At 41.7% G+C, this 16022-nt stretch overlaps 1 protein-coding gene across 2 annotated transcripts; it reads left to right on the plus strand.

Moving 5' to 3' along the window:
* Nucleotides 1–15277, plus strand: LOC141983273 (uncharacterized). 2 transcript variants are annotated; one of them, XR_012638337.1, is made up of 3 exons: nt 1–64; nt 186–336; nt 14830–15277. XR_012638337.1 is itself a non-coding variant. In XM_074946236.1 (2 exons), the coding sequence occupies exons 1-2, from the start codon at nt 13660–13662 to the stop codon at nt 14958–14960; spliced, it is 714 nt and encodes a 237-aa protein (XP_074802337.1). In that variant the 5' UTR covers nt 13346–13659; the 3' UTR covers nt 14961–15277. The 2 variants fall into 2 exon arrangements, 1 of the variants encoding a protein (XP_074802337.1); XM_074946236.1 differs by lacking the exons at nt 1–64; nt 186–336 and adding an exon at nt 13346–14242.
* The last annotated feature ends 745 nt before the right edge of the window (nt 15278–16022 follow it).

Here is a 16022-nt window from a genome sequence, read left to right on the forward strand (position 1 = left end):
CTACCACAATATGTTACTTTGTTGTTAATGAAGTAGTGGAGAAATGTAATCCTGGTTAAATATAGTAAGTTGTTTTCAAATTATTGTCTTATGTTTTGACTTATTTTAATTTTTTATTCATGCAGTGTGCCACGTTAGAGAAAAATTCAAAAAAGATGTCAGTAAAATGTTTTGCTTTTTCTTAGAGTTTCTCTGAGGATTTTGAGAAGAAATTTAGAAAGTATTTTGCATTCAACTAATGAAAAACAAATTCCTGGGAGCAGGTCAAGTTCTCCTATACTTCTGCTCATTTGGCTTTGGCAGTGGAATGTACGTGCAAAGCACAAAGTGGAGGAGGTAAGTCCTATTTCACTGGGTTTCTTATTAGGCAACTTGAGAGACAAGTCCATTTTGCATGAAAGTCTAGGACTGAAACAATCTTATTCTGGCCACGGTGAAGTTTTACAGGATTTAGAGGGACATTATACTAGTGCCACTATTGGCTTCCCTGGTAGCATAGAGAACAAAACTGTCACATTGTCTCTCCTATGCGCCCATAATTCCCTGATTATGACTTTTTTCCTTTCTTTTTGACAAATGAAACAAAAATGAGGTTTGATTAAAATTGCTTTCATATATGTGTGTGTGTAATTTAAGTAAAGGTTTAGGAGCAAGATACACACTGTCATTTAATAAATCCTTGCGTTGCAGAAAACAGGAAAAAAGAAATACCCCAGATAAATCAGAGAAGAGCCAAAACAAAAAGTCCTTTTCTTCTAGCTCTCAAAATGCAGGTCTCTATCACTTGGCCTAACAGAGCTGTCCCTTAGCTGATGGCACTAGAAGCTAAAGGATGATCTTGCTCACACACAAAGCCTTAGGGCTTATATGTTACAAGAGGGCTGAACTTCTGCAATGCTTTGGCTGGCATAGTCCAGTGAACAGTCCATGGGATTGGGAGGTAAGAGAGCAGCGTTTTAATTCTGTGTCTGCCACTGACTTGCAAAGTGATTTGGGCCATGTTACTTCCTCTCCCTGTGCCTCAAGTCCCATATGTGGAAATGGACACAATGATTTCCAAAGCTGGGCAAAATGCTTCCAAGATCTAAAGATGAAAGGTGCTGAGCATTGTTAGAATAGGGACACTGGGGGTCCAAAGTCACAATCTGACTGGATTTGTCTGATGATATCTCATTATAGGGAAAGGAGGGGGTATAGAGCTGAAATACTTAGATTTCTGTAAATCGTTGGACTTTGTACCACACAACATTTTGATTAAAAAACTAAAATGATACAAAATCAGCATGGTACACATTAAGTTGATTAAAATCTGACTGACAGGTCTCAAAATGTCAGTGTAAACGGGGACCCATCATAGAGTAGGTGTGGTTCCTGTGGGATCCCGTAGAGATTTGTCTTTGGCCATACACTATTTGACATGTTTATCAGTGAACCTAGAAGAAAACAAAATCGTTGCTGATAAAAGTTTGCAAATGACACAAAGACATTTAAATAATGTGTGGTAAATAATGAATCCGATAGGTCACTGATATAGAGCAATCTGGATTGCTTGGTAAACTGGGCTCAAGCAACCAATATGCATTTTAATACAGTTAAATGTAATATGTGTAAATGAACACATCTAGGAACAAATAATGTAGACCATACTTATGGGATAGGGGACTCTATCCTGGGAAGCAGTGACTCTGAAAAAGACTATGGTGGATAATCAGCTGAATATTAATTTACAATGTGCTGCTGTGGCCACAAGGGTTAACATAATCCTTGGATGTATAAACAGGAAAATATCAAGTAGGAGTAAGGAAGTTATATTATCTCTTTATTTGGGAATATTGTGTCCAGTTCTGATGTCCAAAATTCAAGGAGGATGTTGAAATGGTTCAGAGAAGAGCCACAAGAATGTTTAAAGGATTGGAAAACATATTTTATAGGGAGAGGTTCAAGGAGCTTAATCTATTTAGCTTAACAAAGAGCAGGTTAAGGGCTGACTTGATCACAGTTTATATGTACTTACATGGGCAGAAAAACTTTGATAATGGGCTCTTCAATCTAGCAGTCAAAGGTGCAACATGAGCCCATGACTGGAAGTTGAAGCTAGACAAATTCAGACTGGAAATAAGGCATATCTTTTTAACAGTGAGGGTAATTAGTCATTGGAGCAACTTTACCAAGATCTGTGGCAGGTTCTCCATCGCTGTTAAATTTAAATCAAGATTGGATGTTTCCTTAAAAGTTATGCTCTAGTTCAAACAGGAATGAATTCAAGGAAGTTGTATGCCCTGTTTTTGTGCAAGTCAGACTAGATGATCGTGGAGGTCCCTTTTGACCTTAAAATCAGTGAATCTATTAATCTCTTCAACCCCAAACTGTTCTAATTTATATTGGGTATGGAGCAGATTGAGTATCAGGGAGGCATAATGTGCTCCCTGACTGCCATCCTTCTACTGTGCCAAGAGTTTGGTCCATATTGTATGTATATAGGTTGACTAATGTACTATGTGCTTTTATATTTGAAGTTTTATTCTATCAAAGCACTAAATTAGTGCTTTTATTCCCTCTGTAATACTAGGAACAGGCCAACTGTTATGTAAATGTCAGTATATGTATGGTTCATTATACGTTTGGCAGACATTGCTTTCTTCCTACTAGCATCACCTCCATCCTGCACACGTTTAGTATTAGCCAGCCAGTTTCTTATTTCAGTGCCCTTTATCCAATAGGGTAGCTGGATGAGAGAATTTCCATGTGTGCACCTTACTCAATTGAATCTCATCTCCAAGACATGCATAATTGTGATCTGAATGTTTGAATCTCGGACCAATAGTTTTCTATATATAAATCCAATATTTGTATATTGTTCTGAAATAAACTTTTAATTCAAATACCTGTGCTTAACTTCAATATGAAAGGCTACTTATATTGATCTCACTATTTATGTCATTTGTGTATCCTGCCGGATTGATGCTTCTCAGCTCGTTTGCAATAATCCATTGGCGTCTTTCTTGGAAAGCAGGAGTTTATTTTGGAAAAATAAATTATTTTCTCATACATAAAGAAAAGGAGTACTTGTGGCACCTTAGAGACTAACCAATTTATTTGAGCATAAGCTTTCGTGAGCTACAGCTCACTTCATCGGATGCATACTGTGGAAAGTATAGAAGATCTTTTTATACACACAAAGCATGAAAAAATGGGTGTTTACCACTACAAAAGGTTTTCTCTCCCCCCACCCCACTCTCCTGCTGGTAATAGCTTATCTAAAGTGATCACTCTCCTTACAATGTGTATGATAATCAAGCTGGGCCATTTCCAGCACAAATCCAGGTTTTCTCCCCCCCACCCCCCACAACCCCACTCTCCTGTTGGTAATTGCTATTACCAGCAGGAGAGTGGGGTGGGGGGAGAGAAAACCTTTTGTAGTGGTAAACACCCATTTTTTCATGCTTTGTGTGTATAAAAAGATCTTCTATACTTTCCACAGTATGCATCCGATGAAGTGAGCTGTAGCTCACGAAAGCTTATGCTCAAATAAATTGGTTAGTCTCTAAGGTGCCACAAGTCCTCTTTTTCTGTTTGCGAATACAGACTAACACGGCTGTTACTCTGAAATTTCTCATGCATATACTTGACTATTTAAGAGGTGCATTGTTGTTCCTGCCTCTTGATCTACATTCCAATTCTATTTCTCAAGTGTTTGAAGTTTAGTGCCTGTTAGTCATGTCAGTCAAGTAGAAGGGAGAATACACTGAACTGCTCTTAAGTATGCTTTCTGTCCCATAAGAGATACTAAAATGACTTACATAGCTGGGTACTCCTAGCTAGCTTGTAATCATTTGGAATGCACACCTTTTATTTATGTCACTTATTTAGGCTGAGTACAAAAATTGAAATAATTTCTTAAAAGTTTTCAATAGACTAAGAGCTATCTGCTTCTATTATTATTATAATATATCCCGGTTTTAAATGCCATGTAGAACTAAGATATTTTTAACTTTAATTAATGTTTAGGTACAATAAAATATACACAATCATTATTTTGTGACTTTAATGAATTCTATTTTTCTAGCACAATTTGAATAGGCAGTTGAACAACCATGCACTAAAATACATTAACACCAGGTCATCTGCTTTGCATTTCTAACAATAAGCCCACATTTTCGTAAAGGGTAATCTTAAACCACACTTATTTCAGTACCACCAGAACATCTTTATCTAAAATTTCCAAATGTTACAACAATAGAAGATGGCTAAGAATTAGACAATTCTTCATCGCTTAGTGATTTATGACACAAAGAATGACCTTTCCTTGAGAGACTGTAAGGGTGAGGGGGAAGTATTTTAAGAGGGCAGCTTCTCCCCTTTCTCTTTATTTACTCAGCAAGGCCATCATGTTAGAGAAGGTTGAAGTTTCGTGATTGGACATTTGGCTGTGTGTATTCAACACACACACACAAACACACGCATACACCTCTCTGTATATTGCACATGTTTACATAGGTATAATATAAAATAAAATGTATATTTCTGGAGTTGTTAAAATAGAGAAATAAAAGGAATGGAAGACTAGGATTTCCACAGTTCATATGAGTTGAATTATTTATCTTTAGTAGCACCCAAAATGTGCTAGATCCTTCCCAAAAATAGAAGAAAGCACACGCCTTGTTCCAAGAAACACACACTTTAACCATGAATAAATAAACAGCCATAGGAAGAAGGGAAGGAACAAACATACAGTAGTGTTAACAAATACTTGAAATTATACCCATGTGAAAGGACAACTCCTTGGTCGTCAGCCTTTGAGTTTATTTGCTAAAAATTATACTGCCTTTGGCTTTGGGTTTTTATTTAAGGCTTTGGGTTTTTATTTAATAGCTAATACTAATTTAACAGGAAGTACCTTCAAGTTGTTGCTATTATAGTGTGTAACTTTAGCACTCTCGTGGCCAAAATGGAGTCTGCTCTGCAGGCAGCTCTGGCCAAGAAAAGGTGCATGCAGGAATGCAACACGGAACATCTCTTCCACTCCAGGGTCACCTGTTCCAACCCCCACCCCAGGTGAATACCCACTTCCCCCCCGCCCCAAACAGTACAATGTATATAGGAAAGGGAAATATTTATTTACAGAGTGATGAAAGGAGAAAAACAACAGGGGAAATGATAGGGGGAGTGGTAAAACCTGGCCAGCAGTGACCATGAGATGGTCAAGTTCAGGATCCTGACACAAAGAAGAAAGGAGAGCAGCAGAATATGGACCCTGGACTTCAGAAAAGCAGACTTTGACTCTCTCAGGGAACTGATGGGCAGGCTTCCCTGGGAGAATAACATGAGGGGGAAAGGAGTCCAGGAGGGCTGGCTGTATTTTAAAGAAGCCTTATTGAGGGTGCAGGAACAAACCATCCCAATGTGCAGAAAGAATAGCAAATATTGCAGGTGACCAGCTTGGCTTAACAGAGAAATCTTTGGTGAGCTCAAACACAAAAAGGAAGCTTACAAGAAGTGGAAATTTGGACAGATGATTAGTGAGGAGTATAAAAATATTGCTTGAGCATGCAGGGTGTAATCAGGAAGGACAATGCACAGTTGAAGTTGCAGCTAGCAAGGGATGTGAAGGGCAACAAGAAGGGTTTCTACAAGTATGTTAGCAACTAGAAGAAGGTCAGGGAAGGTGTGGGACCATTAGTTACAGATGATGTGGAAAAAGCTGAAGTACTCAATGCTTTTTTTGTCTCGGTCTTCACAGACAAGGTTATCTCCCAGACTGTTGCACTGGGCCGCACAGTATGGGGAGGAGGTGAGCAGGCCTCAGTGATGAAAGAAAAATTGGACATGCACAAGTCCATGGGTCCGGATGCAATGCATCCGAGGGTGCTGAGGGAGTTGACTGATGTGACTACAGAGCCATTGGCCATTATCTTTGAAAACTCATGATGATCGGGGAGGTCCCGGATGATTGGAAAAAGGCAATATTGTGCCCATCTTTAAAAAAGGGAAGAAGGAGAATCCAGGGAACTACAGCCTCACCTCAGTCCCCGGAAAAATAATGGACCAGGTCCTCAAGGAATCCATTTTGCAGCACTTGGAGGAGAGGAAGGTGATCAGGAACAGTCAACATGGATTCACCAAGGACAAGTCATGCCTGACTAACCTGGTTGCCTTCTATGATGAGATAACTGGCTCTGTGGATATGGGGAAAGTGGTGGATGTGATACACCTTGACTTTAGCAAAGCTTTACTATAGTCCCCCACAGTATTCTTGCCAGCAAGTTAAACAAGTATGTATTAGATGAATGGACTATAAGGTGGATAGTAAGCTGGCTAGATCATCAGGCTCAACAGATAGTGATCAATGGCTCGATGTCTAGTTGGCAGCCGGTATCAAGCGGGGTCAGTCCTGGGGCCAGTTTTGTTCAACATCTTCATTAATGATCTGGATAATGGGATGGATTGCACCTTCAGCAAGTCTGCGGATGACACTAAGATGGGGGAAGAGGTAGATACTCTGGAGGGTAGGGATAGGGTCCAGAGTGACCCAGACAAATTGGAGGATTGGGCCAAAAGAAATCTGATGAGGTTCAACAAGGACAAGTGCAGAGTCCTGCACTTAAGATGGAAGAATCCCATGCACTGCTACAGGCTGGGGACCCATTAGCTAAGCGGCAGTTCTGCAGGAAAGGAGCTGGGGATTACAGTGGATGAGAAGCTGGATATGAGTCAAGAGTGTGCCCTTGTTGCCAAGAAGGCTAACAGCATATTAGGCTGTATTAGTAGGAGCATTGCCAGCAGATCGAGGGAAGTGATTTTGTTTCCCTCTATTTGGCACTGGTGAGGCCACATCTGGAGTATTGCGCCAATTTTGGGCCCCGCACAGAAAGGATGTGAACAAATTGGAAAGAGTCCAGCGGAAGGCAATGAAAATGATTAGGGGCCTGGGGTACATGACTTAGAGGAGAGTCTGAGGGAACTGGGTTTATGTAGACGGCAGAAGAGAAGAGTGAGGGGGGATTTGATAGCAGCCTTCAACTACCTGAAAGGGGGTTCCAAAGAGGATGGAGCTAGGCTGTTCTCAGTGGTGGCAGATGACAGAACAATAAGCAATGGTCTCAAGTTGCAGTGGGGGAGGACTAGGTTGGATATTAGGAAAAACTATTTCACTAGGAGGGTGGTGAAGCACTCAAATGGTTTACCTAGGGAGGTGGTGGAATCTCCATCCTTAGAGGTTTTTAAGGCCCAGCTGGACAAAGCCCTGGATGGGATGATGTAGTTGGGGTTGGTCCTGCTTTGAGCAGGGAGTTGGACTAGATGACCTCCTGAGGTCTCTTCCAACCCTAATCTTCTATGATTCTATGAGTCTATGAAAAAAGGGTTACGTTCAACACAAGGCCCCACAAGCTTAATGGCACCACAGTCTGAAAGGGCAGACACCGAGCAATGTGTCTGCACTCAGAATTCAGGAATCCTGGGCAGAGTTCCAGTTCGATGGCGAGTCTTGGATGCTACTGGTCATGTTCGGAGCCAGTAAACTTTCCATAGCAACCCCCCCCCCCCCCCGTGCCCAATTCTGCCGCTCTCTGCAAAGCCACACAGAGTGACAACCTCTCCACTTAACTAGCTATAGCCTTCCTCCTTATTCCCAATGCAAAGTCACAAGCCCCAGTACTCATGGCCCCATGTAGCTCTGGGCAGCAGTGATACTGGGTCCAGCTCCGGTGTGTCCTTCTTGGGTGATTCCTCCTTGGCACAGAGCTCCTCCTGGCTCCTGTCCTGGGGCGTCTCCGGTCAGCTGCTCTGTCCTTCCCAGACTTCAGGCAGATTCTTGGCTGCTTCACTCTGTGAGGGCCTGATTGCTGCAGCCCTTCTGTCTGGAGTTTCAGACACACACCCTGTCGCTCTCCCTCTCTCCACGTCCCTCACCCCCTCTGGCAAATAGCACTTCCTCTTCCTGGAATAATCAGCACTTCCCTCCTCAGGACAAAGCTTTAAAGGGGTCATGGTCTTTAACCCCCAACGGGGTTACAATTGTCATTTTAGTTAAACTCTAAGGATAAAATCCTGGCCCTACTAAAGTCAATGGGGATTTTACCATTGACTTAAATGGGGCCAGGATTCCACTTCAAATTGGTAAATGAAACTAGAAAAATTTACCAAAAAAACGAATTGCCTGTCAACCATCGGAGGACATAACGTTAAAAAATCAAGTGCTAATATTTTGGGGCCTTCCTTTTCCCCACCACTATATCTCCTCCTCTTTTCTTGTCCCATGCCCTTGTTAACTAGGTATTCGACTCTACTGTCTGGCCCAAAATAAGAAACTATCACCTGATGAAATCACACTGTAGCTCTAAGTAGTAGAGGTCTATGCATATCTTCTGAAAGTCCTTGGTTTGTTCCTTATTAAGAGCATGTAGTGTTCTGGCATGGTGATAGAACCCCAGCATCTTAGGCCCTGAACACAGACCTTTATTACTTTGAGTTTAAAAGGGCACTCTGTTGGTTGATATCAGTAGTTTGTATTCAACCCATATTCAGACTAGCCACTAGAGAGAGAAACAACAGATTTAACCAGTGTTTTTCAGCAGAGGCTTGTCCCAAGTATCTGAGGCACACTGTACTCCAAATACTCATAACACCAAGGATCATCGCTGGGGATTGAAGCTGTGACAATCAGAACCAGAAACCAATTCCATTGCCCAATGAAGTCAATAGGAGTCTTTCCACTGACTTCATTGGACCTTGGCTCAGACTGGAAGTGAAGGAATTTAACTGAAAAATAGAGGTTCTGATGATGTAAGCCCCAAGCTCTAGCCTCAGTGATGATCTGCACTGGGTGGATCATTACACTAAGTAGTTCAGAGCTCCTCATGCCGGAGGACTTTTCCCCCACATCTCACAGTTGTGCCTGAGCGCCACATTTGCATGTTCTCATGCACCATAGTGAATGACTGTGCTTGTATTGTGCTGTGATTTTTTGGAAAAATCTGTGACCTAAAAGCTCTCTTGTTTTGGTTTATTCAGAATAGCCAGAAACCACCTAAAAAGGGAAATAAGATGGTCTGCTGTTCATAGTGTTCTGTTGCCTTCATTCAGTGAGTTGAAAGAGCTAAAACCAGGATATAAATTGGGTAATGTCCTGCTTCAGCACAGGAGGATGGACTAGATGAACCCTGGTGGTCCCTTCCAGTCCTACAGTTCTATGATTCTATCTCCCAGTTCTATAGCAGTCATTCCAGATGAAAAAAAGGTATTTTCTATTGGCTGGAAATCTGCAGCCTGTCAGACACGTTTTCAGCAAATTTTGATCTCTATACATTAAGGCTGACAGACAGGCACCCAGTTTAGATGCTAAAATAGCTTTATGTAGCCATGTATTCCCAGCTGACCTGTAATCACTTTGAGATTTACACCTTTTATTTATAGCTTGCATCATAGATAGGCATATGAAATGCATAGAATTCTTAAATAGTATTAAATGGACTAAGAGTTATCATTATTATTATTATTACTACAAAAAAGATTTTATACTTCTATTTTTAAACTCTGTGTAATGCTGTGATGCTTTGCCATTTAATTAATGTGCCAGTACAATAAAATAACACACAAAATCATTATTTCATGACATTAATGAAGTCTACTTTTCCAGCACAATTTGAATAGGCAATTGAACAACAGTGCACTGAAACACATTAAAACCAGGTCATCTGCTTTGCATTTCTAACAATAAGCCCACACTTCCATGAAGGGTAATCTTAAACCACATTTTTTTTTTTTTTTTTTACAGAACAGCCAGTACATCTTTATCTTAAAATTCCAAATGTTTCAACAATAGAAGATTGTTAAGAACTAGACAATTATTTTTCAGCACCCATTGATTAATGACTTAGTCTATGACACAGAGAGAAAGTGTAGAACAAAGGAGTCCATTATAATAATGCATAGGCATTAAACCATCTTCATTAATAGGGTCTTTTTGGATTCTGCTTAGCATAAAACAAAATATGCCATAAAAAAGTGAAGTATTAACTTTAAACATCTCTTTAAACTCAATGAAAGGGAGACCTAAATAGTATTCCTGCAGTAGTCTTAAAAATGTTTTGTTTGCTTCTGTTCACACATGTCCTCCAAGTGAGGAAAAATCGTGAGCCCAGATTTTAGCATCATCATGGGTAGGATGTATTTTTCAAATAAATGTACAGTTGTAAAATTACTACTTTTTTCATTTTGGAATACTGTATTTTAGAATTAAAAGCAAGATACAATAATAACATATGGTCAGATAGTTGCACATCTAGTCACATTAATTAACTCATAATCCCTACTCCTTTGTGGCTGTTGGATACTGCTACTCAACATTAATACAGGTATCAGAATATGGGCCATTAAAACAATTCACTTCTTGTGATTCAGTCATCTAAAATACCAAATCTGGAATAATCTGAAAATAAATCACAACAATTCAAACAATATTAAATAGATCAGACAATTCTGCTCTTATTCAGATGTACCCACATGATTCCAGGAGCTGTCTCTGGCCACCACTTGAACTATGTTGGCCAATCTAGCAAACACTTACACATAGGCTTAACTTTAGTACCATGAATACTCCGATTGACTTCTGTGGGATTTCTGTTCACAGCAGTAAACTTAAGCACATGTGTAAGTGTTTGCAGGATCGAGACCTTAGACTAGTTGAATATATTCATTCTTCTTGTTCTGTTGCAGCAAAATCCATGGTTGATCTCTTCAGACATTAGGATAATTTTTATTTAAATATAATAGTTTTGTGCTCAGTTCTGTCCCGACTCTGTGCCCTGTGTTTTTAGTAAATATTTTTTCTTGGAGATTCCTCTGGACCTTCCCCAGGCCAGGATCTTTGTTGTTACTTTGGCCAATGTTAACGGCAAAGTGCTGATAATCCTTTTAGAAACATCTCCGGAGGATCTCTTCTGATGTTCCCAAATTTCACAATCTCTAGGAATCTCTTATGAAATGGGTCAGAATGGATATAGAGTAGGTCAACCTAATGTGAGAGCTTCCAAGGAGATTTGGAACTGCCAGGGAGCAGGGAGGGGGAAATAGTTTAATGTCATTTCCTATGGTTTTATGATAGGGGGTCAGAGAGATAATGTTCTCTCCAGCCCAAAGAGGCGAGAGCTCCTGGGGTGGATGGGAGTTATGGAAGGAAAAGGCTTTACCACCTCTGTCCTTTATGGGAGGGTTGCTGCAGGGCACTTAACTAGTCTATCCAAAGTATGCGAGATCACCTTGGGTGATTTGGAGAGTGGTAGGTGGCAGGGAAGGCGATTGAATCTCTGGCCTTTGTAGGGTGGTGGAAAGGATATTGATCATTCTGGAGAGGTGAGGAAATGTTTTAGGAACTGATGTGTATGGGAGAGAGGAAGAAGGGACTTACAGAAGTGGGTGATTTTTTTATGGTAAGGGTCGTTTCATAGATACTACAGGAAGGAGAGGTTTGAAATCTGGATGTTGCAAATGTGTCATGTCTACATGAAATTCTGTACTACTTTGAGATTGGTGACTGCATTGTTTTTAGCAGGTCAGAATTCTGAGTTTATATTTAGCAGGTGCATGGAATAAAGGGCATTTTGGCCTATTTTGGTTTTGACTAGTTGTACTGGGAATTGTTCAGTGTTTCTCTCAGCATATCACATAGGACCCTGGTCATGCACTAGGACCCCATTGTGCTAGGCACTGTAAAATCATTGGTGACCACATTTAATATGGATTTCATACCAGCTTTTAAGTAAGTTTCCTTCTTGATTTTTAAAATTTTAAGTGCCACATTGACAAGCCTGGAAACTGTTTATCCGCAGAACATGCATCTCTGCAGCCTATGCTTTGCTGTCTCTGTTTTCCCCACACAGCTTTTCCACTACAGGACCCATCTATAAAGTGAGAGAGTAGTTGATTCTGATGCTGGGAGAAATCCTAGACATCGGTGAAACCACTGGTCCTTCAGTAGGGAGCTACAGGTACTTAGTATCATTGATTTAGATACCTAAATATGGAATTTGATGTCTGACCTTAGGCACTATTGTTATTATTGTGGTAACATACCAGGGTAAAACAAGAACAAGCTCCCATTATGGCAGGCACTAAGCAAGCATAAAGTAATAGGTGGTCCCTGCCCCTAAAGGGCTTACAGTCAAAGTAGACAAGACAGTCACTTAGGAGAAAAGGGGCATAACATATAAGCAGAGTAATCAGAGTGATAATTTGCCAAACAATAGTTCTGAAAAGATGTTCATCTTATATACTGGGAATTGTGCTAGGCTCTAAGGTAGAAACTGGTTCCAATTGATGAAGTTTTTATTTTGGTAAGGAACAGCCACAGAGCATTTTGATTTTCTGACACCAGTTTCATTTGGTATTATGTCATGTACGGTACAAAATATCTAATAATAGTAATTACTGTTATTTTTGTTATCTAGCCAGTTCTCACAATGCTTTGATGAACTGGCTTTTTGTTGTTGTTGTTCCTTTTTTGCTTTGATTGCACCCATTTAAATAAGTGTATCTGATAAAATAGTTGCTGACAGCTTACCTGACAAGGACACACATGGTTCAAAAACATGAGTCACTTTGTAATTCGTACATATTTAATAACATTAATTTGTTGGTCAGTGTTTAACAGAATAATGTCACATTATGCATTCTGTTAGCTTATTGATAAACAGTCATGCTATATCTTCTAAATGATCAATTGTAAAAAAAAAAAAAAAAAAAAAACCCAAACCCACAACCTAACAAAAACACTCCCCAACTTTATTAGCTTGCAACTGATGCAGAATAAAATTAACATTTTAAAATTATTGGTATCACAGAGCAACCCATTATTTTGGGCATGAATACAAAAGAAAATGCATTTTGCCACAAAAGTTTTATTATTTTCTTTTTATACTCCCTCAAAATGCAGCAATTAAATTGTTTTAAAAATAGCAGAGAAGCTCATTGTCATGGGTAACTCTGCACTTTTTCAACAACTGTTTTGGTGGTTATTGTTCTGAGCAGATGTCTTTTAGGTTTAGATTTTCTTTTCTGTTCTGTTCTTTTCTTTTCTGTGGCCCCATACTCTACAAACACTGTAGCATGTGCATAATTTTGCTCTCATTTGAATCCTCTTTGTGTTCCGGGAGTCTACTTATATGAGCAAGTTAAATATGGTCTCAAGTATATAGAGGATTGAGACCTGTGTCTGTACATACCACACTAGTACAGGGCAAACTGGGAAAGGTTCAGTTTAGATAAGTAAACACAAATTCAGATAAGGAGTACTTGTGGCACCTTAGCCCTGGTCTACACTAGGACTTTAGGTCGAATTTAGCAGCATTAAATCGATGTAAACCTGCACCCGTCCACACGATGAAACCCTTTATTTCGACTTAAAGGGCTCTTAAAATCGATTTCTTTACTCCACCCCTGACAAGTGGATTAGCGCTTAAATCGGCCTTGCCGGGTCAAATTTGGGGTACTGTGGACACAATTCGACGGTATTGGCCTCCGGGAGCTATCCCAGAGTGCTCCATTTTGACGGCTCTGGACAGCACTCTCAACTCAGATGCACTGGCCAGGTAGACAGGAAAAGAACCGCGAACTTTTGAATCTCATTTCCTGTTTGGCCAGCGTGGCAAGCTGCAGGTGACCATGCAGAGCTCATCAGCAGAGGTGACCATGATGGAGTCTCAGAATCGCAAAAGAGCTCCAGCATGGACCGAACGGGAGGTACGGGATCTGATCGCTGTATGGGGAGAGGAATCCGTGCTATCAGAACTCCGTTCCAGTTTTCGAAATGCCAAAACCTTTGTCAAAATCTCCCAGGGCATGAAGGACAGAGGCCGTAACAGGGACTCGAAGCAGTGCCGCATGAAACTGAAGGAGCTGAGGCAAGCCTACCAGAAAACCAGAGAGGCGAACGGCCGCTCCGGGTCAGAGCCCCAAACATGCCGCTTCTATGATGAGCTGCATGCCATTTTAGGGGGTTCAGCCACCACTACCCCAGCCGTGTTGTTTGACTCCTTCAATGGAGATGGAGGCAATACGGAAGCAGGTTTTGGGGACGAAGAAGAAGATGATGATGAGGAGGTTGTAGATAGCTCACAGCAAGCAAGCGGAGAAACCAGTTTTCCCGACAGCCAGGAACTGTTTCTCACCCTGGACCTGGAGCCAGTACCCCCCGAACCCACCCAAGGCTGCCTCCTGGACCCAGCAGGCAGAGAAGGGACCTCCGGTGACTGTACCTTTTAAAATACTATACATGGTTTAAAAGCAAGCATGTGAAAGGATTACTTTGCCCTGGCATTCGCGGCTCTCCTGGATATACTCCCAAAGCCTTTGCAAAAGGTTTCTGGGGAGGGCAGACTTATTGCGTCCTTCATGGTAGGACACTTTACCACTCCAGGCCAGTAACACGTACTCAGGAATCATTGTACAACAAAGCATTGCAGTGTATGTTTGCTGGCGTTCAAACAACATCCGTTATTTATCTCTCTGTGTTATCCTCAGGAGAGTGAGATATAATCCATGGTCACCTGGTTGAAATAGGGTGCTTTTCTTCAGGGGACACTCAGAGGAGCCCATTCCTGCTGGGCTGTTTGCCTGCGGCTGAACAGAAATGTTCCCCTGTTAGCCACAGGGAGGGGGGAGGGTTGAGGGGGTAGCCACGCGGTGGGGGGAGGCAAAATGCAACCTTGTAACGTGAGCACATGTGCTATGTATGTAATGTTAACAGCAAGGTTTACCCTGAAAGAGTGTAGCCAGTGTTTTATAAAATGTGTCTTTTTAAATACCGCCGTCCCTTTTTTTTTCCTCCACCAGCTGCATGTGTTTCAATGATCACAGGATCTTCTCCTTCCCAGAGGCTAGTGAAGATTAGAAAGAAAAAAAAACGCACTCGAGATGAAATGTTCTCCGAGCTCATGCTGTCCTCCCACACTGACAGAGCATAGACGAATGCGTGGAGGCAAATAATGTCAGACTGCAGGAAAGCACAAAAGGACCGGGAGGAGAGGTGGCGGGCTGAAGAGAGGGCTGAAGCTCGAATGTGGCGGCAGTGTGATGAGAGGAGGCAGGATTCAATGCTGAGGCTGCTGGAGGACCAAACCAGTATGCTCCAGTGTATGGTTGAGCTGCAGCAAAGGCAGCTGGAGCACAGACTGCCATTACAGCCCCTGTGTAACCAACCGCCCTCCTCCCCAAGTTCCATAGCCTCCACACCCAGACGCCCAAGAACGCGGTGGGGGGGCCACCGGCCAACCAGCCACTCCGCCACAGAGGATTGCCCCAAAAAAAAGAAGGCTGTCATTCAATAAATTTTAAAGTTGTAAACTTTTAAAGTGCTGTGTGGCATTTTCCTTCCCTCCTCCACCACCCCTCCTGGGCTACCTTGGTAGTCATCCCCCTATTTGTGTGATGAATGAATAAAGAATGCATGAATGTGAAGCAACAATGACTTTATTGCCTCTGCAAGCGGTGATCGAAGGGAGGAGGAGAGGGTGGCTAGCTTACAGGGAAGTAGAGTGAACCAAGGGGCGGGGGGTTTCATCAAGGAGAAACAAACAGAACTTTCACACCGTAGCCTGGCCAGTCATGAAACTGGTTTTCAAAGCCTCTCTGATGCGTACCGCGCCCTCCTGTGCTCTTCTAACCGCCCTGGTGTCTGGCTGCGCGTAACCAGCAGCCAGGCGATTTGCCTCAAACGTCTCCCCCTTACTCTCACAGATATTGTGGAGCACACAGCAAGCAGTAATAACAGTGGGAATATTGGTTTCGCTGAGGTCTAAGCGAGTCAGTAAACTGCGCCAGCGCGCCTTTAAATGTCCAAATGCACATTCTACCCCCATTCTGCACTTGCTCAGCCTGTAGTTGAACAGCTCCTGACTACTGTCCAGGCTGCCTGTGTACGGCTTCATGAGCCATGGCATTAAGGGGTAGGCTGGGTCCCCAAGGATACATATAGGCATTTCAACATCACCAACAGTTATTTTCTGGTCTGGGAATAAAGTCCCTTC

Source organism: Natator depressus, chromosome 2, assembly GCF_965152275.1.
Source record: "Natator depressus isolate rNatDep1 chromosome 2, rNatDep2.hap1, whole genome shotgun sequence".
Taxonomy (NCBI): Eukaryota; Metazoa; Chordata; order Testudines; family Cheloniidae; genus Natator; species Natator depressus.